At 45.7% G+C, this 26709-nt stretch overlaps 1 protein-coding gene across 1 annotated transcript; it reads right to left on the bottom strand.

Annotated features, from left to right (window-relative positions):
- Positions 1-519: 519 nt before the first annotated feature.
- LOC144108517 (neprilysin-1-like) lies at positions 520-26040 on the bottom strand. The gene is made up of 12 exons (XM_077641733.1): positions 25965-26040; positions 24411-24590; positions 21492-21899; positions 19702-19839; positions 14016-14195; positions 12994-13165; positions 11515-11613; positions 9355-9639; positions 6366-6563; positions 4923-5158; positions 3501-3623; positions 520-864 (listed from the first exon to the last, which is right to left on the bottom strand). The coding sequence occupies exons 1-12, from the start codon at positions 26007-26009 to the stop codon at positions 520-522; spliced, it is 2409 nt and encodes an 802-aa protein (XP_077497859.1). The 5' UTR covers positions 26010-26040.
- Positions 26041-26709: the final 669 nt, after the last annotated feature.

Genomic DNA, 26709 nt, shown 5'->3' with positions numbered 1-26709 from the left:
AGTTTATAGTAGCGCTTGTCCTTCGTCTTCTTTCTCTTGGTGTCCCCCTTAGCAGCGCTTTCGAAAGTTTTAAAATACAGTATGAAAAGTCGTGACAATTTTTTGTAGTATAACACATGTATACAGATTTTTTCTCGTTAATATCCATGCGCCAAGTATTTCACCAGTTGGAAATCAAGGATAAATCATTCTGCAGGGCAGTGCAATCGTCGGAAGTATGAATGACCCTGTATAGGAATATTGCAGAAATGCACGCTTGCAGTTTGTATCCAGAGAAGCGGGCCTCCGCGGCTCGGTATACCCAATTCGCGAACGCATAAGCAACAAAAGCCCCCGGCTGCTGAGTCCTTATGGCTAGCAGCGATGATTAAATAAACGTACGAACGAATTCTCGTAAGCAGCTTTTTCAAGGGAGATTGTCGCCGTCTTTTACATTTGTCGCTCGAGTTGAGGAAATATAACATGGACGAGACAACGGAAGGCCGCCGTTAAGTGTGCGAATCATTTTATACTGGGAACTCATTTCCAGAACGAACATTTGCGCTGCGGGTTCATGCGCGCCGCGGCGCCGCAGCCGAACGCCGCTGAGAAAGCGTCCATGTTCATCGCTGGAACGTTGCACCGGGCGCGGGGTCCCGCGAAACGGCCGCTCGGTGTGCGGTCGTCGTATTTGCACGTCGTCATGCAATGGCCAACAAAGAAGAGCTGCTCTGCTGTGAGGTTGACGCCCGGGAGCGTCTGGGTCTTCTGGACACTGGGAAGAGTCCGGAGTACCTCGTACGCCATCGCGATGCCCACCAGGTCGCTCACGTCCGCCGGCCTGGCCCGTGGGTTCTCCGCTGATTGCGATCCCGGATAGCCCGCCTACATGAACGCAAAGAACGCTACCGTTTTCACAACACATAGGCGGGACATCTTTTCGCCTTGAAGATATTTGTGATTGTGTGTTCAGTAGCTCTCTGAAAATATAAGAAACCTCGGATTTGCTTGCGAGAGCATTAGATTGTTTATTTTGCAGCAATAATTATTTTTAACACTCCCCAAAGGAATGCACAATGTGTTTATATTGCTTATTGCTTCAAAGCACAGATTTTAGGCGGCCGTTCCTGCGTAGAGTGGAGTGTCTTGGCGTCGACCTTTGTGCGCAACGGGCGAAAGAGTGCATTAGAGGAAGAAAAACGGCCTTAGGGAAGAGAGTGCGAGGAGGACAGAAGTAGTGTGAAAGCAGGTGGCGCGGCAAAAAAGCAGGAAAACATTGTTCTGAAGCACGCTCGCGCGTTCGGGCTCTCGCTAACGTGTCTCAGCTCACGGCTCTGGTCTTCCTCTCCCCGCGACATTGATTTGACTGTATGCGGCGACTTATGGATGTACATAGGCGGTCGCCTACGGTTAGAGTACCGCCACAGATGCTCTCAGAAATCGCCTTACAGTGACTCGTAATTGTCAGCCATTTTTTAGAGCGATGGCTCTACTTGATGCAAAAGTCTATCTCCGAGATGTGCATAAGTTTGACTTTGGTGTGACCATGCAAAACCGCTTAGGAAACAGCCTTTGGGCAGGGCCGCCCCCGAAATTTTATCTTGGCTGATTTGGCCGAAAATGTTTGTCCAACTATAACTTAGCGTGCCCGATACGATGCAACCTCGAAATTTGACCCGGGTCATTGGCAAAATTTGGCCCGGCCCACCTCCGAAATTTTCGCCGGTGGATGAGGGGGATAACGTGTGACGCAGCAAGTGAGAGGACAGTAACGCCGGTAACATCAGCGAAAGTAAGCGGGGATGGGGATGTGGCTACCTCATGGGGGTATAATATTATAGGTGGCTAGACGAAATTCGTTCAGCCGGCGAGGAAGTTTTTTACATTTAGCTCCAGTCTCGGCAGTTAGTGTTATTGAAATGGGGGCCTTTGATAGTGTGTGTTCCAAAAGTTCACGCGCCACATGACCTGAATAGCGTCAATAAAATATGTAGATCTCGTTCCTATACACAATTGAATCGCTATGTTAAGTCGGACTTGAAGTTTGCAGGCGCTGGATAACCTTGTGCGTTGTGGGTTTATGAATGAGCCACGATCATCTTTCTGCGCCTGTTCCGTTACACTACAGCATGCTAGAGTAAGCCTTGTTCAAAATCGTTGAATGGTGGTCACTGCACCGTCGTCTCGGGAGATATCTCTAGTGAAATATTTGTGGCACGATACGGATCTTATAGCTTGCAGCATTGAACCAAATTTTCCTCGTGAATTCGGAATATGATCGCGCGAATCAGCGTTAAAGTTTACTGTAAAGTAACGGTACTTTGTATCAGCATGCAGAAGAAGATTTTGTGGTGAAAATAAATTTTACCTTCTGTCTCTTTCGAAACGGCGGGTATTAGGGAAATAAAACTCCAGACAAAACGCTGTGTTTACACCTTGAACTGCTAGAAAAAAAAAAAAAAACTACCACAGGACTGCCTAAACATCTTAAAATGTACCCAGCATGAAACAAGTAGAGAAGTCAAGTTTATAACCGCAGGGCATAATCTAGAGAAAATGAAAGCAGCGCATGTGAGACAGGAAAGGAAGACATTCTTATCTGAATCATTACGGATATTACCGCTTGAAAACTGCTGCAGATTTTTTGTTATTTGATGTAGCTTTATCTTTGCTTTTCTTTTTTGGGGACACAAGGGGGGGGGTGAGGTTAGGAGACCAAAGTTGCTCTTCCCGAGCAATCTCTCCCGGCCAATCAATAAATTTAGCTGCCACCTGTCACGGTGGGCAGGTTGTGGTGACGTATCAAGGTCACGTGATCTAGGTAGCCATTATCCACCGACAGGTTGCTTCTCTGAAGTTTTTTATCGTTTCGCTTTTGGCCAACGATGTCTATGCCGACGAAGACGCGGCCTTTTCTGTGACGTAGGGATCCTTGACGCCGTCGCGCTGAAAAGGAAGAGGCGCCATAGGGAAGGCGGGAATAATTTCGTAGAAGGCCTCGTTTGCAAACGCCAGGTTCGTCGAGCACTGTGGTTGCATTAGTTTTTTTTATTTTTTTTATTTAATTGGTTTTCGGGGAAAGGAAATGGCACAGTATCTGTCTCATATATATCGTTGGACACCTGAACCGCGCCGTAAGGGAAGGGATAAAGGAGGGAGTGAAAGAAGAAAGGAAGAAAGGGGCGCCGTAGGGGAGGGCTCCGGAATAATTTAGTTGATGATGATAATAATAATAATTGGTTTTTGGGGAAGGAAATGGCGCAGTATCTGTCTCATATATCGTTGGACACCTGAACCGCGCCGTAAGGGAAAGGACAAGGGAGGAATTGAAAGAAGAAGGGAAGAAGGAGGAGCCGTAGTGGAGGGCTCCGGAATAATTTCGACCACCTGGGGATCTTTAACGTGGACTGTCATCGCAGTTGATGGCCGAATTGACCTTTGGTGATGCACAACACGTAATCGGTTGTAATCAGAATGCAGCTCGTGTCGGGCCCGATATGTGCGGCATGGTTAAGATTTACCTGTTCGTGTGACTGGCGAACGCAGAGCTTCTTGTTGGAGTAGCGCTCATTAGCCTCCAGAGATAAGCAGTACCTGGCGCCTGCTTCAATGTCGAAGGCGTTCATGATCTGCTGGCCCAAGGCCTGCAAAAAAACAACAAAAAAACAACAAAAAAACACGAAGACATTACGGGAACGTGCTGCCTGGCAAAGATCAGATCAGCGCAGGATGTGATCCTTTCAGCCTCTCGTTCAGATCTTTTTATCGCATTTCGGAAGCACTTCATTGCCGCCGCAGATGACCGCAATGAACGGTTGTTTGCCGTGATATATTTAGTGTTGTTTTTTCTAGAAGTGACAATCATTGATAACGATTCTGGCAATAAGGAGAGCTTATTGAGAAACATATTTGTTTACCAGCCACTAGGTACCATATCAGATAATTAAACGGACGCGTCTAGGGACATTAACAGAGAGGCTGTGAATTTCAGATGGGAAATTATTGTTCAAATGAAGGATTGGTCTCTACATTCGGTAACCGTTAAAAGCAGCTCAGCGCTAATTGCGAAACAATGTTCAAAAAATGAGGCCACATTCACAGCAGAATAGCGATTGAAGTATCTTTTTTCTCCAGAAAACGTATTGTGTATTTACTCATTCCACGGGGTCGTTACAATGTTGCCCGCTCTCGTCGAGCGGTGTCTGAGACGGGCTGCAAGATCTGCGGATTTTGCGGGCATGGAAGTGTGGAGCTCCGTAGTATATTTAGAATCGTATGGGGAATGATGTAGTCTGAAAATGTGAACCGCGAAGGCTTAGGCGAAACTCTTAGGTTCAGACGCGCTAATCAATTAGACGATTTTACGGTATCCAGGTATGTGATGAATTGGCAGAGTGACTGTCCCGGTGAGGCGGTGGTGCAGGGTTGGCACCTCGGGCGGGGAAGAATTTCTTTCGACTAGGAAGTTTCTGCTGAAGCTGTGTAGCTTTTCTTTGTAGCTGTATCGATGGTCTTGGTTTGATGCTGATGACTAACTACTTCCTTATAATATATGTTAAAGTATCCTCTCTGCGCCCAGCGAAGGCATATTTCCTTCGCTGTTTCAATATGACTGATACTACAAAATGGCTTAAAGATGTTTCTTGGTTAATCTGATCATGTTTCCTTTCCTATTCATGCGGATCAAAATTAATACCTTAGAGGTAATCTTGCGTAGTGTATGTCCTTAGCTACGTATTCAACATAACAGGGAAATTGAATTCTGAAAAGAGACTCCTTAGTTCTCTCCAATGCAGTGGTGCTTAGTCTACAGAAATGATGCATTAAAAAGTAGACAGCGCAAAATACATGTGCATTGTAATTCACGCGTACTATAGGAGGAAGTGTTTCAAAATCATTTGTCATTGCCTGACGTAAAGTAGGTTCAACAGCCTGGCACTCACATCGCCAAGAGTGCCGTAGTTCAATGCCGTGTTTCCGTCACCATAGAAGAGGATGGGCAACAGTGCGCCTACAGGGATGACAACGGCGTTGCTGCCCTTAATGTAGGCTGGACTGGCCATGCTCGTATTAAAGAAGACGTGCGTCTGGTCCGCCCACCTCTGGTTGGCCCTCGCCGACAGGGCTTGGAACCACGAGTCGAGGAAGCGGCCGTTCGGTGCCATGTCCGGAAAGGCAGCTGCGCGCGCAGAGAATGGTGGTCGCATTGTCTGCAAGCGGACGTTCGACGCCGAACTACAGGCATGCATACGTATGAAGGAAGCCAGTAGACATCGAAACCAAGGAACATGGCGAATGCTTCTCGAGTAGCCGTTGCAAAAGTCTGCCTGGTCATATGGTTCACAAACGCGTAAGTTGTCTTATTATATCGATTAGCTCACCAAGTAACTTGTCTAGCTAGTTAGAACGAACAGTAATCTGAACGGTGTGCAATTTTTCAAGCACTTGACGACCCCTTTCTTGTAGATTAAGATGGTGTTAGCGTCCCTCCAAGACTCTGGTAGGCTCGGGGAAATAAGAAATTGCGCATACAAAGTATCTAGTTTTTCTAGCACGATCTCCCCACCGTCCTTCATAATGTCGCCTGATCATCACCAGCTGAATTCCCTCACTGAATTGATCCTAAGGCTTTCTTCACTTCCTCTGTCTTTACCGGCGGGATGTCCAAATGCTGTGCACAAGTTTGTTTCTCCTTAACGTCCTTAACATCTGGGCCCGCATTCCGAGGTTCCGTCATTTCCGAAACCGTTATTTTAGGCCTCACCTGATTGCGCGAAACGGCGGAAGCGGATGTCATTTCGGTTGTGACGGTGACGGGTGGCAGGATTTCACTACGGTGAAACGTGCAGCCGCGCATTTGCACTTTGCCGGTAAATGAAGCGCGACAAAAGAAAAATTGGACCACAGTTTTCGTTGCCCACCGTATGGCACAGTAAAGAGGTAAACAAAAACCACTTCATTCACTCAATGGATTTAAATATATGCAAAAATCATTTTAGATACTCTTATTCTGCTCCGTAAAGGCCAAAGGTCTGCCTAAAGAAGGATACTAAAGTTCACTATACAGGTGAAGCTAGTCTATAGTCGCTAGACTAGCCCCACTGGACAAGGTTGCGGCGTTAACGGTTGCCAGGTTCAATTTTGTTGTTTTATTAAGGACGCGGCAACGTGCATCCATTCTTCTTCATTAAATTCAAATGTTACTCGGTCGGCGGGCACACTCAGCAAGAACACGCCTATGTGGGAGTAAAAAGGGAATAAGCTGTCCTTTAGCGCACCCCTTCTAAAAAGGGTGTTATATAGAGGACAGTTTACTCCTTTCTCTTTAAACTGTAGGCACTACCCGCTTTCACGCACAGTAGCAAACTCCAGCGCGTGGTACTGACCGTAGTGGTTGTTGACGAAGGATTCGTCGAGCCTCGGACCAGGACCGCCAACGAGGACCTTCATCATCAGCAGCCTCCGTAAAACTAAGTCCAGTCCGTTTCCTTTCAGCCAGCTGGAGCCGCGCAGAGTTGCTTCGAATGCATCTTGTACTTTGGAAAACATGTCCTTTGCTTTGCTCAGCGTATCCGCGTAGACTTCTGCATGGCGCACCAAGAGCGAGGCGCATCAGCAGCGCCAGATAGCGCGCTGGTTGAAATGTTTTCGAGGGAGCGAGCGTTATGAAAATTTACTATATTTGAAGGATGTAAACCAGTTGTTACAGAGAAGACTAATTCTTTAAAAAAAACGTTTTCTGAGTTAAAAATATGGTTTTTGCGGCATAGAATTACTTGTGTTTGAGGACACCAGAAAACCGGCGGATCGATTTAAGAGGTAGCTGGTTAACAAATTTTCAATAATTATCTTTTTAATTATAACAGTTAGGCTCCTAGTTGCAAGTAGATATTTGTAGCCAGTCGTTAGTAATTGCCATATCAGTTTTTAGAATTTCGAAAATGTGTTTATCCTTGGCGCTCTGGCTTGACAATTTTTTTAGAATATTTACGTGCACTGGAAACGTCGCTTTGCCTGCATGCTTTCGATAGCGCATGCATTTTGGCACGATGTAGCGAAATTTTTTCGAGCCACTCTGGCGAGGATAATCGCGTTTTAAAAATTCTAAAAACTTATATGGCTATTAGTATTCCGGCCCGGTCCAAGGAATCCCTCTTTGTAAATAGTACAAATAAAAGTTTTACACCACCACCACCATTGAAACGCGGCCGCCGCGGTCGGGTTCGAACCCGGGTACTGCGGCTCAAATAACTAGTTTTGGCGAAAGGGAATGGCGCAGTATCTGTCTCAGACCTCGGTGGACCTGAACCACGCCGTTAAGGGATGGGATAAAAAAGGGACTCATAGAAGGAAAAGAGGTGCCGTTAGTGGAGGGCTCCGGAATAATTTTGACCAACTGGGGATCTTTAACGTGCACTGACATTGCACAGCACACGGGCGCCTTTTGCGTTTCGCCTCCATCGAAATGCAGCCGCCGCGGTCGGTTCGAATCCGGGTACTTCGGATCAGTAGCCGAGCGCCCTTCCACTGAGCCATCGCTGCGAGTCAACTTTCAGGAGGCATGATTCGGATTCGCCGCGCAGTTGAGCGACTGGGAGAAGTTTAGTTTTTAGAACGAGGCCTCCACGTCTCCGCGCTTATCTCTTTATCGGCTTCGCTTGAGAATCTTCTTGGTTTTGCACAGCTCTCTCTCGCGAAGAGGAAAGTGAAATCTTCTGCGCAGTAATTGTGGTAGCAACTGCATTACTCTATTAAAGGAAGACTGAGGTCCAATCGAAGTTGGCTTGCATCGATAGGGTACAACGTTATGATCACAAAGAGACTACTCACCCCGTAAAAGGAGCTTTCATAAGGCAGGAAAGATAAAAAACGAAATAAATAAATCCCGGCGGATATGGCAAATGAGATGGGTGCGTCCGCATCAGCTTTTAGAGCGGGAGCTCTGCTCCTCGCGGTTCGACTTCCGATCTTGATGTGGATGAGACATTGACCTTCAACGCCTTACAAGGTCAAACCGAACTTAACTGCGTAGTGGTATGGCCAGATAAATGTTAACATGACCACGTGATCATATGAATGTTTGTGTACCTGACCTTGGCCTTTGTCATTGAATCCTGATCTTAGCCTTAATATTTGATTTGAGACAACGGGCACCACTTCAGCAATGACCTTCAGTGCCTGGCAAATTTAAACCGAACTTAATTACGTGGTGGTACGGCCCAAGCTATGGTAGTATGACCACGTGATCATAAGTGCAGGTAATTTCAAGATCAGATGGAAATGTGCATCCTGGACAAATGCTTTAGGAAAATCTAAAGAGATGCGCCAATTTTTGGGTTAACGTCCTTGTAGAAATTTCCGTGAGTCGAGAATTCTAGCAGTCGTCCATTCATGCAACAGCGAGTATGATTTATGCCTCCTTCAATTAGGCTGTTGCATTCCGTGCTCAAGCAGAAATGCAGAGTGTCGATAGACACATACCTGCATTTCGAGTTGTGATTAAGTCACTATTTCACCTTAATCTTGGTGTCATACAGAAGTCAACGGTCGTTTCATCTAGCACTGCATTGCTGCTGGATGCGCTTTATTTGTCGCCTTTTGTTTCATGGTTAGAGTTGCCGCATTTGATGTCTTCTAATTTGTAATGAAAAACAAACTTTGAGAGCAGCGTTAAACAAACAGGGGTACTGTTATCTATGCAGGTTCAGTGAGTGATGATAAAAAAGATGTATTGTCTAAGCGGCAAAGATAAACAGCGTACACAATTTTCCACACTCGTTTTCATCCTGGACAAAGACGTAATCGCGCGATGACAGGCGCTATCTGAGCAACAAACCAGCGCATATATGAAAACTGGAGCACTGGTGAAAACCGGAGCAACGTCTGACAATATCTCCTTCAGGAAAGATGGAGTCATTGTGCACGAGGCATGTTTTGCGCATATTTCTACAACGGCTGGGGAAGTTATGTGCCGCAAATGGCTCGATCTTATATAAGGAATCCCTTGCGACAAGCCACAATCAGCTATCTGAAGCCACGCACGAAAAATAAACTCAGAAAATTGTTTTTAAGATGGGCGTTCCCATTTTTTAGGGTAATTCTGGTACGGCTGCGCTTAGTGCATCTTCGTATTTTTGTTGCGCGAACACTGGCCTTCAAGAGACCTGAAATATGCTGACCGGCCTGCGTACTTACCTCTCGATTCGGGAAGTAAGAAAATTTTTTAGTGTCACATAAATTTTTCGTAATGTTTTTGCTTTTCTTGGATTATTTCTTTCTTCATCAACTAGAACTTAGGAGTTTGCCATTTTTTACATTATAGAATTTCTGCAACCCTTCATTCGCTTTCCTCTAGTAATGACCACAAGGACTCACTGGATCTCAAGTACCGGCTGGTCACGGATATCTCCATAACCTGTAGAACGAGGTCGTAGCAAGCCACTTTCTTGTCCTTTCTGCCTACCAGTTGCTGTGGCATTGCGTAATCGACCTGAGCGTCGAAGAGGCCCCAAGCCAACATGGTGCGGAAACCTTCTCTTCCCCAATAGGACACCTGCAGCAGCTCCATTAGTCCTTCAAGCAGCTGCGTCTGGAACTGAATCATGTCGCCTCCATTGTACACGTCGTTGGTGTACTTGGCCAATAAGTTGGTCCACTGGCCTGCAAAAAGACAACATGGAAGTTCTTGCACTGTTTCGCAAAGTACCTTTTCATCATAGAGCCTGAACAGCTTCAGAGACACATGCAAAAGAGACAGTACAAGAGTTATTTTTTATCTGTTTGGCGCGGGCATTCTTTTCGCGATGTGCTTTTCAAAGAGCACCAGCTTGTCTGTCTTTCCGTTCTTCTAGTCATTGCCTTTTCAAGTGGGCTAAGCAAGCGCTTGAATACATAATGACGGATGGACCGAGCAACTGCCAACGCGAAGCCATATATTTTGGAAGCCGTTACCGCTACGCCAAAGTGAAGGAACGACAACTAGACACCAACGGAGATTGCAGGAAATAAGGCGACAGCAGATTGCTGTAGGCAGCATCAACCCGGACACTCAACATGTAGCTCTAAGTTCCTGTCGGGAAGGGCGTTATTCGGATCTCTCATTCAGGAAACAAACAAAAGGCGCTATTACAGTGAGTTTCTCAACCCAGACAACAACCATGTTAGAGCACACGTGGCAGGCGTGAGGAAAACAACAGGGGGAACCTGACAAGATTTGTGTACTTGCGGAATTTAATTTCTTTTGAATGAACGATTCTCAAATTTAAAAAAGGATTGGTATCTGGTCTTGTATGCGAAAGCAAATGTGGCTAGGGAAGGATGATTTACATACAGAAGCTGATGGTAGTAAAGCGCGCGAGCACGCCTAGATAGACAAATCACTGCTTAGCTCATCCAGTATTCTGCGGTGTTGTGAGGCGTTCCAATAAAGCGGGGATGCACTGCGCACGAGGCTTACCTAAACTTCACATCAAGCTAATTTCACTAGAGTTGCACATTTGCTTTTGAACTGCGGCACTGGATTTTTCATCTTTTCTGCTGTCACATGGTGGTGGCCGCGATACAGCAGTGGTGCGGCGAGGTTCTTCGATAACCTCAACTTACTATCTCTCACATTGTGGTGACGACCCTCCGGCAGTCAGGATGGCACGAAGAGGGCTTTCTAAAGAAACTGTTTATAGGGCTCAATAGGGTCCTAAATGAAAACGCAAATATAGCAACAAGCGTGCTCGGCAGTTGTCGAGGAACGGAATCACTGCCACTCTCGGTCTTGCTCAATTTAAGCGGGGAAGGAACCTTCTATATAAGGCAAATGCACCAAGAAACACTGCAGTAGCCTGGAACAATGTAGAAGCACTTGGATGTCACTGCGATCGCTCCAGATAAATCTGGTCGCATCTCGCGGCGAAAACAAAATGACAGAGTCGAGTGGCGGGGGGCTTGAGCGTAAACTAACGAATACTAGGAAGCTTCGCGGCAGTATACGCTTACATAAATAATTTGGTTTGCTTTATGGGTGTTTAACGTCCCAAAGCGACTCAGGCTGTGAGGGACGCCATAGTGAAGGTCTTCAGAAATTTCTACCACCTGGGGTTCTTTAACGTGCGCTGACATCGCACAGTACACGGGCCTCTACAATTTCGCCTCCATCGAAATTCGACCGCCGCGGCCGGGATCGAACCCGCGTCTTTCGGGCCAGCACCCGAGCGCCATAACCACTCAGCCACCGCGGCGGCTCTTACATAAATAGTGTCAGCATGCCTGAAAGCAGTTTACTACCAAGACATTACGAACAACTTAGCTCACCACTTCTAACCATGCGTACTCCTTATACGATACCCTTGAAAAAAGAAAAAGATAAACATAACAGGAAATAGAAGCATCGACGTTTCCTGTATGATTGCTTAATCACTGTCATCACACGTCTTGGGGATATCAGAGAAACTGGCAAACAACACGCTCATAAGTTGCTCAAAGAGGGCAATAGTACTGGATTAGAGCTCAGGTTTGGCTTCTCTCGGACAAACGAACACACACCTGGCGTTACCAGTGGAGCCATGCGTTCTCCCATATTTTGAATGGCTCGAATGGTGAACTCGGTGTGCGACTTCACGTGCCTGGTCAGGGTTGAAGTAACTGAAAAAAAAATTGCCAAATAATCGCCGGTACTGTTTAATTTGACAATAAACGTTTCTTTTCTCAACAAAAATGCACGCGCAATAGTTCTCAACTCCTTTCGCGACGGAAATAACAATTACAGCTCTCAGTATTTTGTCGTGAAGTCACAGCCATACCTTTGACAATAAATATGGCTTTCACTTCCCTTTTGCAGTAGATGTTCTCTGAAAATGCAATATCCGTGGAGTTGTAGCCATTTGATTGAATGATATAATCAGAGCGAGTCATCATTTTTAACTCCTCGAGAATCAGTTGGTGGCTACAGATGGCAGCCCCCAGGATATGATCAGGCTGAACGTTATGCTTTGAACTGTATTAAGTTGACCACGAATTAACAAGAACATAAAGCACCAATAACTGATGCGTCTATCTCCTGCAGCCCGTCCTGCCAAATGGAGAAGGCTGGAACAGATAACTGGTCCTCTGGATACAGTGCACCTTAAAATTCACTTTCTTTATTGCAGTGAGAAACTTATTGCACTAAAACTATGGTGGAGTTCCTGCGAGTTCCCATGGGTGAGAGCTTAGAGTTTTTTCAAGGGAAATGCATAACTTCAACGGAAGAACGGTCAGTTCCTGCCTTTCCAATACGTGCGTTGTCCGAGTACAGCGACCGAGTACAGCGAAATGGGTTGCCTATAAGGAACGTTCACATGAGAGGTTAAAAACCTGCGATGGCCATAAGGGGCCTCACGTAAATTTCAAGAATCTGGCGGTGAATACGTCTTGGTTCTTTTCGTGTTTTAGCATAGTGCAGGTTTGCGTTAGTTCTTAATGTGTTTTTTTAGAGAGATTTGATGTGTAAAATACAGGATGAACAAAGGCAGCAAAAGTTGCTTCATATTTGCCCCCGGTGACTATAACTTAGCCATGAAAACGCCTTGTTATTTAAAGAACCTATTTTGAAACAGGTGATTTAAATAGGTGACCACAACTAGAGGCATTGGCCAGAAGAACAATATGCCTATTTTCTCCGCCATGAAAGATGCCAAGGGGTGCGCAACCCGTGCCGAGCCACCGCCTTCACATCCATAAGAAATTTCAAGTGCGAATGCCAATGGCTACAGCGGAACGACAGGCGTCCCAGTGTCTGCACAACGTCGAGCAAGTATTCCAGCGGACGTCCAAATTACACATTTCCTTGCGTGACAGGCATCAGCTCACCAGCAGAAGCTTGCAAAATTTCATTCGTCCTTGGCCAATTAAAAAAAAAATAAACAGTGAAGGGCCATTCTTCCGATCCCGGGTGCATTTCTCGTCAGACGAGTGGAAGCTGTCAGGCGTATTGCAGGTTAGAAATCGGGGTTTCAGGATTGGAGGAAAATGAAATGAACTCACGAGTTTCGTCAAAACGGTATATTGTATCCACCAAGCTCTTATCCCTGTCGGGTTCGAAGCCGTGGTACAAGAGCAGCCGGTCGTGTATGTATTCCTCTATCTTGTTTGACGATCTGTGCTTCAGTTCGGCTCGTTTCGCGTGCCATGCTGCTTGAGGGTCGCTGATCTTGAACTGCACACAGAGTGATCAACATAGAAGATGAAATCGCGTATACTTCGGCGAAACTCCGAAAGTACCGCACCCCACAATACTGGACAAAAGCAGTTTGGAACGGGAAATAGTTTGTGAGCGCAATTTTTTCATGTATCATACAATTTCACTATAACTATGAATGTGGGCGCAAGTCTCCCGTCGGCAGGATTGCATTGTTTTGCTATTAACGCTCTTGCTGTTCTCAAATGCGTTCCTTATTGGTTTTCAAGTGTGGGGCCACTTTTTATTTATTTCAGTGTATATAGTTTTTAGTTTTTACTAAAGGGCCACTACATTTAACCCCGTGTGGGATGTCGTTATTTTCTTTTCGTCCTTCTTTGATCTCTTTCCTCGTGGGAACCGAAACACTGCAATCGCTCCTTTGAATAGTTTTGACTGAAACAAAAACTCAATGTCTTTGAAGAGGGCTAAGGTATGCGTACGGCTTTCCGATTACTAGCGAAGGCTGTACCTTCAGTATAGGTATTTGATTGCAGAATATACTTACTTCCAAGATTTTATATTTATTAAAGGTTACAACTTCTTGCTTCCGCCATTTGCGCTGTACGCGATCATGTGGTGATGAGGCGTAACATCATAAAGCGCTGTGATAAGATTAATTTTCCATGCGTACTTAAATTCATTAATACAGTAAAGGATTTCTGATTCCACAACCTCTTCCCCACACAGCTCTTGCGCCGGAGACCAGAAGCATTCTAAAAAGAGTGAGCGCTTAGCTAGATTGGTTTTTGAGTTGTTCCTATATCCAGGCTGGCTCTCTAGACTCTTGGATAGCACTACGAACATGAGAACATGAACAAGCACTCACTTGTATAAGCCGCTTTTTGTCGATGAATGTGTCCTCATATATCTTCAAGTCGAAGACTGCAGGAGCGCCGATGTCCAGTGCCAGGCGCACCACCATGTCCGCAGGGTCGACTGTCCGTGAAGCCCGCAAGTTCAGCAGGTCCAGTTTGAGCGAAACCATCAATGACTTTAGTTCTTCAAGCTGCGAACGTTCCGTTCAGGTTGTAATTTGTGTAAATCTGAAAGGGCTTGATTTTAGGAATTAAATGGGAAAACGTGAAAGAGCCCCTTCTACCGAATTAAAAGTTCTATCTTGTCGTTGAATAATCGCTGCTACTGTTAGTGATAAAATGGCGAACTTAGCAGGCGCTTCCAGCTTTCCTTTGTGCAGCGCATGCCAACTCATGCCTTCAAATACGCCGACAATGTAAAAAAAAACGGGAACAAAATATCGTCTTAAGATCATTCTGACTACCGAAGAAGGTCGAGATACCTGAAAGTATATTCGAGGAGTAGAACGGGTCATGGCGACAACAAGCCGAGAGCAGTATTTAAGAGGAAATGCTAAAACAATTTGTACTTTTCAGAGCTGTCGAAATAATAATGTCAGCTTCGTCGTAAGCCCGACAAGACCATCCATTGATGCTTGTACCTAGATAATATGGCCACAGATAACACATTCATGAGACTGTCCACTCACAGCTGGTTAGCATTCTTAGCAGGAATAAGGATATATGGGAGTAAAAAGGAAATAAACTGTCCTCTTTCGCACTGTATTTTATAAAAGGACGTGCGCTAGAGAAGAGGTTACTCCCTTATTACTCCTTTCTTTTTAGAGTGTCGAATTCTTAACATCAGTGAGAAGAAAGCGCCATCTTTCGCTCAAAACAGATCAGGATGCCGAAACTATTTGGTCGAGAGAGCTCTGTGCATTAAACGCCGCCAAAGCGGCCCCTAATATCATGACAAAATTATCAAAGTCGACCAGAATGCTTCTGTAATTTGTCATCTAGCTATTCGGTTTGGTTTGGTTTATAAGGGTTTAACATCCCAAAGCAACTCAGGCTATAAGAGACGCCGTAGTGAAGGGCTCCGGAACTTTCGACCACCTGGGGTTCTTTAACGTGCACTGACATTGCACAGTACATGGGCCTCTAGAAATTCGCCTCCATCGAAATTCGACCACCACGGCCAGGATCAAACCCGCGTCTTTCGGGCTGGCAGCCGAGCGCCATAACCACTCGGCCACCGCGGCGTCTCTCTAGTTATTCGATTCCAAGGCATTCTAAGTAATCAAAGCATTCGTCATTGCCAACGCACCAAGTGAAGCAATGGTTGTCAGGGCGTAGCATAGGAAAAGAGCTTGAGCGGCAAGTATGACGGAGGAACGTGCCAGTATTTCACAGTTCACGTAAAATGGGTAGCATTTCGTCCCCACTGTTGGGAGAGTGTTTGATGACCTGGGGGCCTTCAAAATTTGCTAGTATCCACAGTGCTCACTGGCGGACACCAAGCGTAAAAATTTCTGGCGAAACAACCAAGTACACTGCCCTAGGTTTCTGAGACTGCGCAGGAAACAGAAGAGCTAGCGTCAAGTGGCAGCCTTGAAGTGCCAGTTTTGATAAGGCCATCTCGACACGGAACTGGCTGTTTTGTAGCGAAGGCTACACTGGCCACGAACTCGCTGTTTCGCCGTGCTCGCGCCGCTCCACGTGACCAGCAACGGCGCAGCGCCGCCGGCAGCTGCTCCGTACCACGTGGCCAACCAGGTGGTCGGGGGCGGGAGCCACTGGAGCCCCCGCACATTCACGCAATAATAAAAAAACCCTGTTTCGAGGCTGGGAACCGAACCAGGGCCTTTGGCGTTTGAGGCGGAGACGCTACCACTCTGCTACTCTGCCATGTAGTGAATGCGTTCCTTTCATATACTACTAACTCTTCCGAACCGCACTTTCTCTACGTATATCCTGGCCTAACAGAGCTAGGCCATCAATTTTTGCACTTCCTTGTCGATGCCTTGTCGTTGATCCAGACAGCAGTCACTCTGAAGGTGCTGGAACATGATCCGACTTTAGTTCAGAGGGCGAAGAAGACCCGAGGCACCGGCCTAGATCATCGGAGGCGACGCCACCGTTACTTTGTTATTTGGACCGTTGTGGTTGATTTAGTGGCTCTATTGGAAAACGTATTTGCGTTACCGACGTCATTAGTTTCGTTTCGAGGGTTTGCACATTATTTGGGTATGATTTGGTACCACCTGCTTTGCGGAGGGTTCGCCCGATTGCTCCGCCCTATTTCATGAACTAAAGGTATTAAATGGAAAAACTATGGCAGTGAGAACTGATTTCCTTCATACGTATTTGCTATTACGCAGAGAAACAGTCTGTATTTCCCAAAGCTTCTCTAGACTCTTTGTGGATGAAGCATATTTTTTCCAAATTTTGCTGAAATTTTATTTAAATACCTGAATTTCGCAAACAAAATTGATTTTTTTAAAAGAGGCATTCGAGCTCACTTATGACGTCTAAAGATATAACGAATTCTAGTGTATTACGGACGTTTACTTTGATACCGTCAAAATATGTATTAGGGCAACGACAATTTTTCTCAGATAGAAGCAACAATTTTCGCCGCACAACTCGGTTAGCAAACGAGGATGCGTCGTAAACTCCGCCCACAATTGAATAACTCACGCTACCAGCAAATGCGACCCGAGGAGCGGCTCTCAGCCCCTACGACACCACACCAGAAAAAATACAAAAGGCGGCATTGAATCTGTACGCAACCGCCGGCCAAGCACGTACTGACCGCCAACAAGGTAAAGCATTTCCTCCATGAGCAGTGGTTGGTTAAATTATCCGAACTGCAGGCAGAAGCTACTGAGCATGGTCGTGGATGAAGTAACGGCTGCGGTTTGAGAAGTTTGCATGCCTTGCTGGCCACGCTGTGTTATGCGCCACCTGCCCAGTCGGCTCCACCTTTTGTTCTGCTATCGCGTCCGGGTAGCGCCAGGTAGGACACAGTAGAAGTTATACATTTGTGTGTGAACGTACATTGTGTGCGATCCTTTCGTCGCTGCATATGCCCATCTACATTAAAGGGCACTGGCGAGAACAGGCGTAATAAAATTGGTAAATTGGTTTTTGGGGAAAGGAAATGAGCCCCGCCGCGGTGGCTCAGTGGTTAGGGCGCTCGACTACTGATCCGGAGTTCCCGGGTTCGAACCCGACCGCGGCAGCTGCGTTTTTATGGAGGAAAAACGCTAAAGCGCCCGTGTGCTGTGCGATGTCAGTGCACGTTAAAGATTCCCAGGTGGTCGAAATTATTCCGGAGCCCTCCACTACGGCACCTCTTCTTCCTTTCTTCTTTCACTCCCTCCTTTATCCCTTCCCTTACGGCGCGGTTCAGGTGTCCAACGATATATGAGACAGATACTGCACGATTTCCTTTCCCCCAAAAACCAATTATTATTATTAAAAGAAATGACGCAGTAACTGTCTCACATATCTCAGCGGACACCTGAACCGCGCTTTATAGGAAGGCATAAAAGAGGGACTGAGGGAAGGAAGAAAGAGGTGCCGTAATGGAGGTCTTCAGAATAATTTCTACCACGTGGGGATCTTTAACGTGCAATGACATCGCACAGCACACGGGCGCCTTTCTTTGCGTTTCGCCTCCATTGAAACGCTCCCGCCTACGCCGGGTTCGAACCGGGGTACTCCGGGTCAGAAGCCGAGCGCTCTAACCACTGAGTAGATTTGTGGCGACGAGTCGTTGATACATAGCTGGAAGGATGCTGACCCGCAGAGATAAAATTGTGGAGCCGTGCCCTGGTGAAGCCGTTGAATCTTAATAATGTGGCTGACCGGCAACCAGCTGATTTGGATGCTTAAAGCAAGGTTATTTATTTATTTCTTTGTCAATACTGCCAATCCTTGTTTCTGAGATTTTTACAGGACTCGGTTCTGGTCGTAGGCAAACTGTCGACCAGTCATAAACACTATTTTCCAGCAAGCAAAAAGTACAGTGAAGATTATGGGGACAATAAGAATAGGCAATGGAAAAAGCAAAAACAAAGATAACCCATAAGTAATCATCACCTTTTCCTTACTTACATGATCACGAGAAGTACAAGTAAATTCATGGAATATAGAAATACATGGAAATACAAATGCATCGAAAAGCAAATGCACGGAAAACACCAAAAATGTTAGAAAAAGGAAATAAAAATCACAGTTTCTTTCCTGACAATACACTTTTGCCAGCTAGCGCCAAAAATTTCTCAGTACTTGGTTGTATAATCACTGATTCACCAAGGCAGTTCCACTCACGCACAGCTCGCGGAAAGAAGGAGAACATAAAGGTATTATTTGCACAGAAATATTCTTGTATGGTAAGTTCATTTTTGTGACGCGTTTCTCTGGAAGTGTTCAGAGTCATTTATTTAGCAGAATCAACTTTAAGTTTTTTATGTAAAATCATGTACAGAAACTTCAGCCGGTGAAGCGTCGCACGACAAGCTAGCGTGTCAAGCCCAGTCTCAGATAGCATCAGCGTCGGGGAATCGGTGCACCTATATCTGTTGCAGATAAAGCGCGCCCTTTTTCGCTGGACAGCCTCAATCGTAGTTTTGTTAGAGCTTGCGTGTACGGGAACCAAGCGACATTTGCGTATTCTAGTATTGGGCGAATGATAGTAGTATACGCCAGAAGCTTGGCTTCTTTCGTACAATACCGCAGGGATCTTTTTAAAAACATGAGCTTACGCATTGCTTTGCTTGTTACATGATCTACGTGAGCTGTCGACCCCAGATTGGCTGATATAATGATGCCTAAGTATTTGTGCTCGGTGAGTGTCTTGAGTGCAGTGCTGCTATAGCCATAAGGGAAGCTAAGTTTGGATTTCTTTTTCGTTATAGTCATTGAAACTGTTTTGTCTAAGTTAAGAGCCATTTGCCACTTCGAACACCATTCTGCTATATTGCCGAAATCATTGTTTAAGCTCATTTGATCTTCTCTGCTTTTTATTTCTCTATATAGTACGCAATCATCTGCGAACAACCTCAGTCCCGCTTCCACCTGGTCAGCAATGTCGTTTATGAAGAGAAGGAAGAGAATTTGGGCTAAAACAGAGCCCTGTGGAACGCCTGAAAGGACCGGAACAGTATCTGAAGTGTGGTAGCCGAGTTGCACGAACTGGCGACGAACTGGCCAGTTATAACCCATCCCTGAAGGCTGTAGGTTTTTTACCGCAAGGATCTCAGCAAGGAGAACGTGACCGCCCTGCAGAGCCTGTAAAGCGCCGTGGTGCATCTACGTACCGGCTGTAGGCACACTTGAAGCGAGTTTTACGAATTGGGGGCGTACACTTGCTACGAACATCGGATATAACAAACGCAATCTGCGTCACCATCACGTTCGTTATAAGTGGGCTGCGCTTTAAGCACTAAGATCATGTGCCTAAAAATGGATTTAACTGGCTTAATTCATTTCGACGTGTGGCTTTAAATTTTAAGCCACATACTCCTTGGACCAATTAATTTAAAGAATACCCACAAAATGCGGGCATTTTTCTCACGATAAGCAAAGAGTTAAGATTTTGGTGGACCACTTATAAGGTTTATAGTCAGTTCTCATGCACACGTGGAAACTAAGCAATGTCCGACATGGCCTACGGGAACTTGTCAAGTGGATATTTCTCGAACTGACCTCGTTCCGATAGGTAGTGACGAACCCATAGCAGGCCTGGAAGAGTCCGGCAGCTTTCTGCCAGGCGCTCTGCATCCTGGCCGGCACCGTTTCAGCGTGGAGGGCAGAGATCGAGGTGTTGCGCATGTCTTTCTCAGCCTGCGAATTAATTCGGCCCAGCGTATCGGAAATGCTGAGCCTGCCACTCCGCAGAAGCGTTCGTTCTCGGCGGTTTATAGCACGGCTTCGCTGCCAGTCCCTTATAAGAGATCCCATTAAGGCCACACGGATATGAACCAAACGAGAATAAATTTGTTGCTAAAATTTCTAATATTTGAGCTGATTTCATGAAAGCGAGGAGCCGCTTGATACATTTGTTCAGCGATCAGTGTACTTTTGCTCCCTGATGCAAGCACTGTACACCGCATAATTTCGCATGCATAATTTGCCGATACTTGTTGAAATAAATGAAAACTGCACTGTGAAGAAACCAAATCAAACATCTTTTGATAATACTCAGTGATTTTAAACTAAATTTGAAGCAAGTTGATGGTAAATTAGGGTTGTTATGGAAAATATTGTCGTATGTGCTATTAGTAACAGGGCGGCAAATAATGAAGTCATTATAACCTATTAAGGTGACATCGGAAATAATTGGAAGTAAGTGATTGCAGTACTGTGAGATATGAAAGAAACCAACAGTCACTGAAACCAAAGAGAGCATTTGGGAATGTTTTTGTTTTAATAGTGGCGTTGATACAAGCGGGAATGTGGACAATTAATAGCATAAATATTTCAGAATTCGGACCAAAGATGCCTTGAAAGGAAACTCGACGTTACGGGACCAAATTGACGTCTTCTTTAAGGTTGACTGCCTCCGTAAAAAAGGAGCCAATTCGATCAGCTAAATATCTGCTTTCTCTTGTTCAGACTTTTCCTACAAATGCCGCTTTTTTAAGGCGAAAGCCCTATATATGACACATTAGCAACGAAACCCGGCGTCGCTGTTGGCGTCCAAGAAAAGTGGTCCCGAAGACCCTCAAAGACATCATCAGCAAACAACAACAACAAAAAAAATCTCTGAATGTCCGGGGAATGGAACAAAGGAGCCTCAGATTGCGAGATGAGCACGCAACCCATAGGCCACAAAACCGCTTACTTCTGATCGAATAAAGGGAAACCTAATGTATGCGTTTCCTTACCAATATATATATATATATATATATATATATATATATATATATATATATATATATATATATATATATATATATATATATATATATATATATATAATCTCATGACGTCAGTTGTGATTATAACGAAATTATAATTACAGACTAAACGATCTCTCCACTCCATCTATTCGTAGCGGTGCTTAACCCTCTATGAAACCTACCTGTGCTGACGTACAGCGTCATTAAAAAATGAGAATTGTTTCCATCCTCGCTTTCTGAAGCATAGCGCTCTAAGCGAACACCTGCAAGCGGCCGTGAGTGAAGGGCCTGGCGCACGTTCCCGTGAAGCACTCATTCGAATGCAGTATTCTGGCGAACTCTCCTCTAGGAGTGGAACAGTTATTGAGGTAGCTAATAACGTTTAATATGAGCGGCTTAGATCCTTAAACTGCCCATATGCTATGCTATTCACTTAAGCACCTCAAGGGCAAAGGTGGAGCACAAGAGAGACCGCTAGAAACTAAAGTCCTAGGAATAAAAGCTTAGATTGAGCTGAGTAAACTCATAAACGCCATAAACAGGTTACGTACTCAATTCACTGCAGTGAGAGGTAAGCAAAATGTTTCCGCTTACCTGTGTGTAGGGGCCGTCCGGGTGACCCCAGTAGTTGCCGCACACGAAGTCGTAAAGGTCGTGGCAAGGGTCCATCGCGAAATTTATGGTCTGCTTCAGGTAATCACTTTGGCGGCGGCAATCATCTGTGGTGCACGGGTTTGAGTTCTGCGCTACGAACGCGCTGATTTTGGCAACTTTCAAGGCGCTGGATATCTGGGGCTTCGTCCTTACTGACCGGCGTACTATCGCTAAACGCTTTAACAATGAAGCGTTCCTCGTTGAAACTGTCGCCTTTTGAACGCTCCTCGCTGTCAGCGGAAACTTCACGTCGCCGTAACCGCCGGAAAAGCCAAAATATCCGGATTCGCCAGAATCACCAGAGGCGACGCTATCTGTAAAACCCGGGTGAGGCTTCGCTGGAATGGTCTGCGGAAAAAAATATTTGCTTAAGTATCAAGAATAGGCAAATATGCATCGTATCTAGTATCTCAATCATGATTCTTCGGCATGACCACGTACGTGCTTATATATGTATTGGGGTCTAAGGTGTGATAGAGCTGCATTGTTGGTAATTGAGAATGCATTAGGAGTTGTTTATGACAAGTGAGGAACAATCCTGTGCTTAATATTTTTGTCTGTATGCTAGCTCTGCCAGCTCTGCTAGAATTTCTGGTTCCTGAAATTTTAAGTAACCTCCCCCCCCCCCTTACAAGGTCCTCCGGGACAAATACTCCGCTGTGTACGAAGTCGCAGCGAGTATCGCTGCAGATAGCAAACCGGCCAGCCTGCGAAGGCAGTGTCTGGTTGACGTTGCAATGACACCATGTTCTGGTGATTTCTTGAAGGAGAAAGCTTTTCTTCAAGCCCGCTTGCTTAAGGTGTCTACAAGCGTTTATGTTATTAACTCGCCGCTCTTAAAGAATGCCCGTAAGTCTCGTCATCGAAGTATAAAAATCAGAAATTAACGATAAGAGTAGGATGTTAGTTGTATGATGTGGCATTACAATAATAAGACGTTACATCGCAAACAGCCAAAGAATTAGACGAGTAAACGGCTCTATTGTGCGCTGCAAAGGCAATTCACCCAAATGCAGTGGTTTTGACACGGTGCTGCCCGTATTGCCTCATGGCAATGACGCAATGCAGAGAAGAGGACTTAAAGACGGGCACAAAGCCTGACGCGGAACTGGGAACGAAATCTCGATATGCGCAAACTTGGGGGTTTGGGGGAAAGAATCTTAGAGGGCGCTGAAAATATCTATTAACTAACGCATCTTGCAAGGAACACACATTTGCACATTAATAATTTTAAATTTCGTACATATAACAAAATTCAGCACAGACACTTCAGGCTGCTTACATGTGAGAATGCGAAAGCATCACTCTCCCTGTGTGCATTGACACCCACCCAAACACACACCACCCACACACACACACGTCTGTGACGCCACCTGGAACGGCGTACGACGAACGATTGCATCACACTTTTTAATGCAAATTGGTTTTTAAGGGAAGGAGATCGCTTAGTAACTGTCTCACATCTCGGTGGACACCTCGACCGCGCCTTAAGAGAAATGCTAGTGTCTGGCAAGACATACATTGAAGATGCGTATGATGATGGTTCGAGTCCCTCTCGCAAGCTAACCTTTAAATTCACTAGCACATGCTTGATATATGAAACGAGCAATCCCATGACATCACCCGGAGCGCTATACGAAAAACATTCGCGTCAAAGCGCCGTGCCTGTGCACTTGTCTCATCCTTTGTCCCCTGCGCTGCTGAAAAACAATGGCACACCAACTTGCCCAAACTTCTATATTATCTGCGTCAAAATTTTAGTACGAATGTTGTCGTGCGACGTTGAGGTTGCCAGTGTGGAATATATACAGACGAGCAACACGTATATGATTGTCTGAAATGGCGACGCGCGCGCGCTCACACACACACACACACACACACACACACACACACACACACACACACACACACACACACACACACACACACACACACACACACACACACACACACACACACACACACACACACACACACACACACACACACACACACACACACACACACACACACACACACACACACACACACACACACACACACACACACACACACACACACACACACACACACACACACACACACACACACACACACACACACACACACACACACACACACACACACACACACACACACACACACACACACACACACACACACACACACACACACACACACACACACACACACACACACACACACACACACACACACACACACACACACACACACACACACACACACACACACACACACACACACACACACACACACACACACACACACACACACACACACACACACACACACACACACACACACACACACACACACACACACACACACACACACACACACACACACACACACACACACACACACACACACACACACACACACACACACACACACACACACACACACACACACACACACACACACACACACACACACACACACACACACACACACACACACACACACACACACACACACACACACACACACACACACACGTTTTTGCCCTAAAATAGCTTTTCAATGCGTGCAGTAAAATGCCGGTTACTCCAGAAACGTATTAATGATAGTAATTTAGCGCTAGCCGTTGACGATCTGGTCTGACTGGCACTTGAAAACCACATTGCGCCGTAAAGATTTTTTTTTTTCGATTTTAACATCTTCGTTCACTGCCTCCTTTAAAATGGCTTTCCTTAAGCCTGTCTTCCGCCCCTTTTTTTGTTGCCTGTTGTTTATTTTTGTATTAATACATACGCGCACTCTTTTTCGTGGTGTCTTGTGAAGTTAGTGCCGCACTAGCAGTCGATTTGAAAGTAATGTTAAGCAATGTGTTCCTACCTTCTCTTGAGACCACGCTGCCAGTCCGAGCAAAGCACACCCGAGCAGGACGATGGCCGGAGCTCCGAAAAGGAAAATGTTTTTGGTCGTTGAACTGAAAAAGTCGTCCTTCCTGTGTCGTACTTCGCTTTGGTCTGTACAGCCTTTGCTGACTGTCTGGCCTTGTATTTTGTCTTCTCTCTGTGGGAAACAAGAATATCTTGTATTATTATTTAGTTTTTGGTTTGTACGTTGGGTCCCGTATGATTTACTGATATAGTAAAGCTGAATGAGTCATGTTGTAAACAACTGATGCTCTTAAACATTAACAAAAATGTGCTTGTGTGTCTGCACAGATGACAGTTACCCCATCCCAAGTTATCTTCTGAACGAATCTAGAGCGTCAAACCTCAATGCTATGCAGTTTTTTGGCGTTGAAATCTCGCAGAAACTTAATTAGTTTACCTGCATAATGCGGGTAGTTAACAACTCCAGCAAAGTTTTCGGCTACGTTCGTCTTAATTTATATCTAGCTTTTCGTCTTAATTTATATCTAGCTTCTTTAGAGGTTAAATTATAGCTTAGGAAGCACTCTTTCGATCCAAATTAGAGTACACATCTTCCAACTGGCTCAATACTGATAGAAAGGGGCAGGGGTAGGGCATGTAATGCGAAGGCAAGATAATCAATCGTCATCACGGATAACGTACTGGATTTCTGGAAAGGGGATGCGTAGCAGGGGCGGCAGAAAGTCGGGTGGGCAGATTAGATTAGCAAGTTTACCGGGATAAGGTAGCCGCAGCTAGCTAAAGATAGGGTCAGTTGGAGATACATGAGAGAGGCCTTTGTCCAGGAGTGGCCGTAGTTAGGTTGACGATGATGATAATATTGTCGACACGAAAAGCTCTAAGCAGACCTTTAGACGCAACGTTGGTGAAAAAGACTCCAGGGCAGGAGGTCTGCTTTTGAGCCCTGTAGTGGGACACGTGCTGCAGCTATGAAGCTATCAAAATGCAGTGTGACGAAGATACCAGTCCTGGCCACCCTAAAAAAAGTTCAAGCTTCAGAAGCTTAGTAAACAATCCTAACAAGGCTCAGAAGCATATTGGGAGGCCTGAAGTCTTGGCCAAGTCATTGCTGCTCTAAACACCTGCACACCGAATGACAAGTTGGTTCACGTGGTGGCATTAAACAGACGGCCGTGCTAAATTGCCCGTTCACATTGAAGGCCTTACGAGGCACCAATGCGGCGACGCGCACAAGTACATATCCAACACTGCACTTCACATTTTACACAACCAATCATATCATCGATGGGAAAGCTCACTGATCAGACACAGCCGGTCTACAGTTTTTTTTTCACATTGTTTTCTGTGGATAATAATAATTGCTGGCGTTAAACTTTCGACGCGGCCTAATTTCCCGCCTTTGAAAGAACATGAAAGTGTCTCGATAGGTTGTAGCATCTCACTGCTGAGATTTGAATAGTACCATGGTCTCCTTCCGTGAAACAACTACCGCTCTACTGGCCCGGACTCCCTCCAAAAAAGAGCGCAGTGCCTTGCATCACCTCACCTTGCCACCCGCCACCAGACGCGTTGCAGTCGACTCTATCTCCATCGTGGATCCCCTACTTTTCCGCGTCTGTGGACTCACTCCTGCGACGGTGGGGTGAGGGGAGGGTGGTGAAGCACAGCTGCCCCTTTCACTAACACTTTTTAACGAAGGAGGAAGGTTTAAAGTAACTTTGCTTAGCCTTTAAAACATTGCTGTACATGCACTTAGCTCGATCATGAGAAAAACCATTGAGATTGCTCATACGGCCATCCACTTACGCGATTACGTAAGGAACAATTTTATTACGAATGCCAAAGACGTCTCCGATCACTAAAAAAACTTCGGCGATAGAGCTGACGTCTTGCCGATCAACAAAAACGTATGCACGCCTGACCTGATTGGTGGAGCAAGCAACCTTATCGACTGCCATCACGAACTTGTAACGTCGCATAACTTTCAAAATGAGGTGCCTCTAGCTACCGAAAGTGGAGCATTTGGAAACTGCAGCTCCCCGTGATGGATAGTCGCAGAAATGGTTAAAGAAGAATAAAATACACGCCACAGTCAAGCCTTAAGACGTAAACATGATTCGCTTCGACATTAGGCTTGGACATAGCGGTGTGGCAGATTGAGGTCCAATGTCGCGAGAAAAAGCTGGGGCTGTGGTCAGGAAGCAGAGAGAGCAGATATTCACCTGAGAGTCATGTCACGATGGAAGCAATGTAAATAGCCCTTACGCTCAGTCCACGAGCCTCGTTAGCAC

The sequence above is a fragment of the Amblyomma americanum genome, chromosome 10 (genome assembly GCF_052857255.1).
Source record: "Amblyomma americanum isolate KBUSLIRL-KWMA chromosome 10, ASM5285725v1, whole genome shotgun sequence".
Lineage (NCBI taxonomy): Eukaryota > Metazoa > Arthropoda > Arachnida > Ixodida > Ixodidae > Amblyomma > Amblyomma americanum.
The sequence above is the reverse complement of the archived record's forward strand: the minus strand, read 5'-3'. Positions and strand labels throughout refer to the sequence as shown.

Bases quoted from the DNA above. Each gene is read 5' to 3' on its own strand.
- LOC144108517 (XM_077641733.1), bottom strand. From the start codon at position 26,009: ATGGAGATAGAGTCGACTGCAACGCGTCTGGTGGCGGGTGGCAAG. The intron at 3,624-4,922 runs GTGAGTGCCAGG...GTTTTTTTGCAG, and splicing joins ACTACGGCACTCTTGGCGAT to GCCTTGGGCCAGCAGATCAT. The intron at 865-3,500 runs GTAAATCTTAAC...GCGTTCATGTAG, and splicing joins TTCGCCAGTCACACGAACAG to GCGGGCTATCCGGGATCGCA.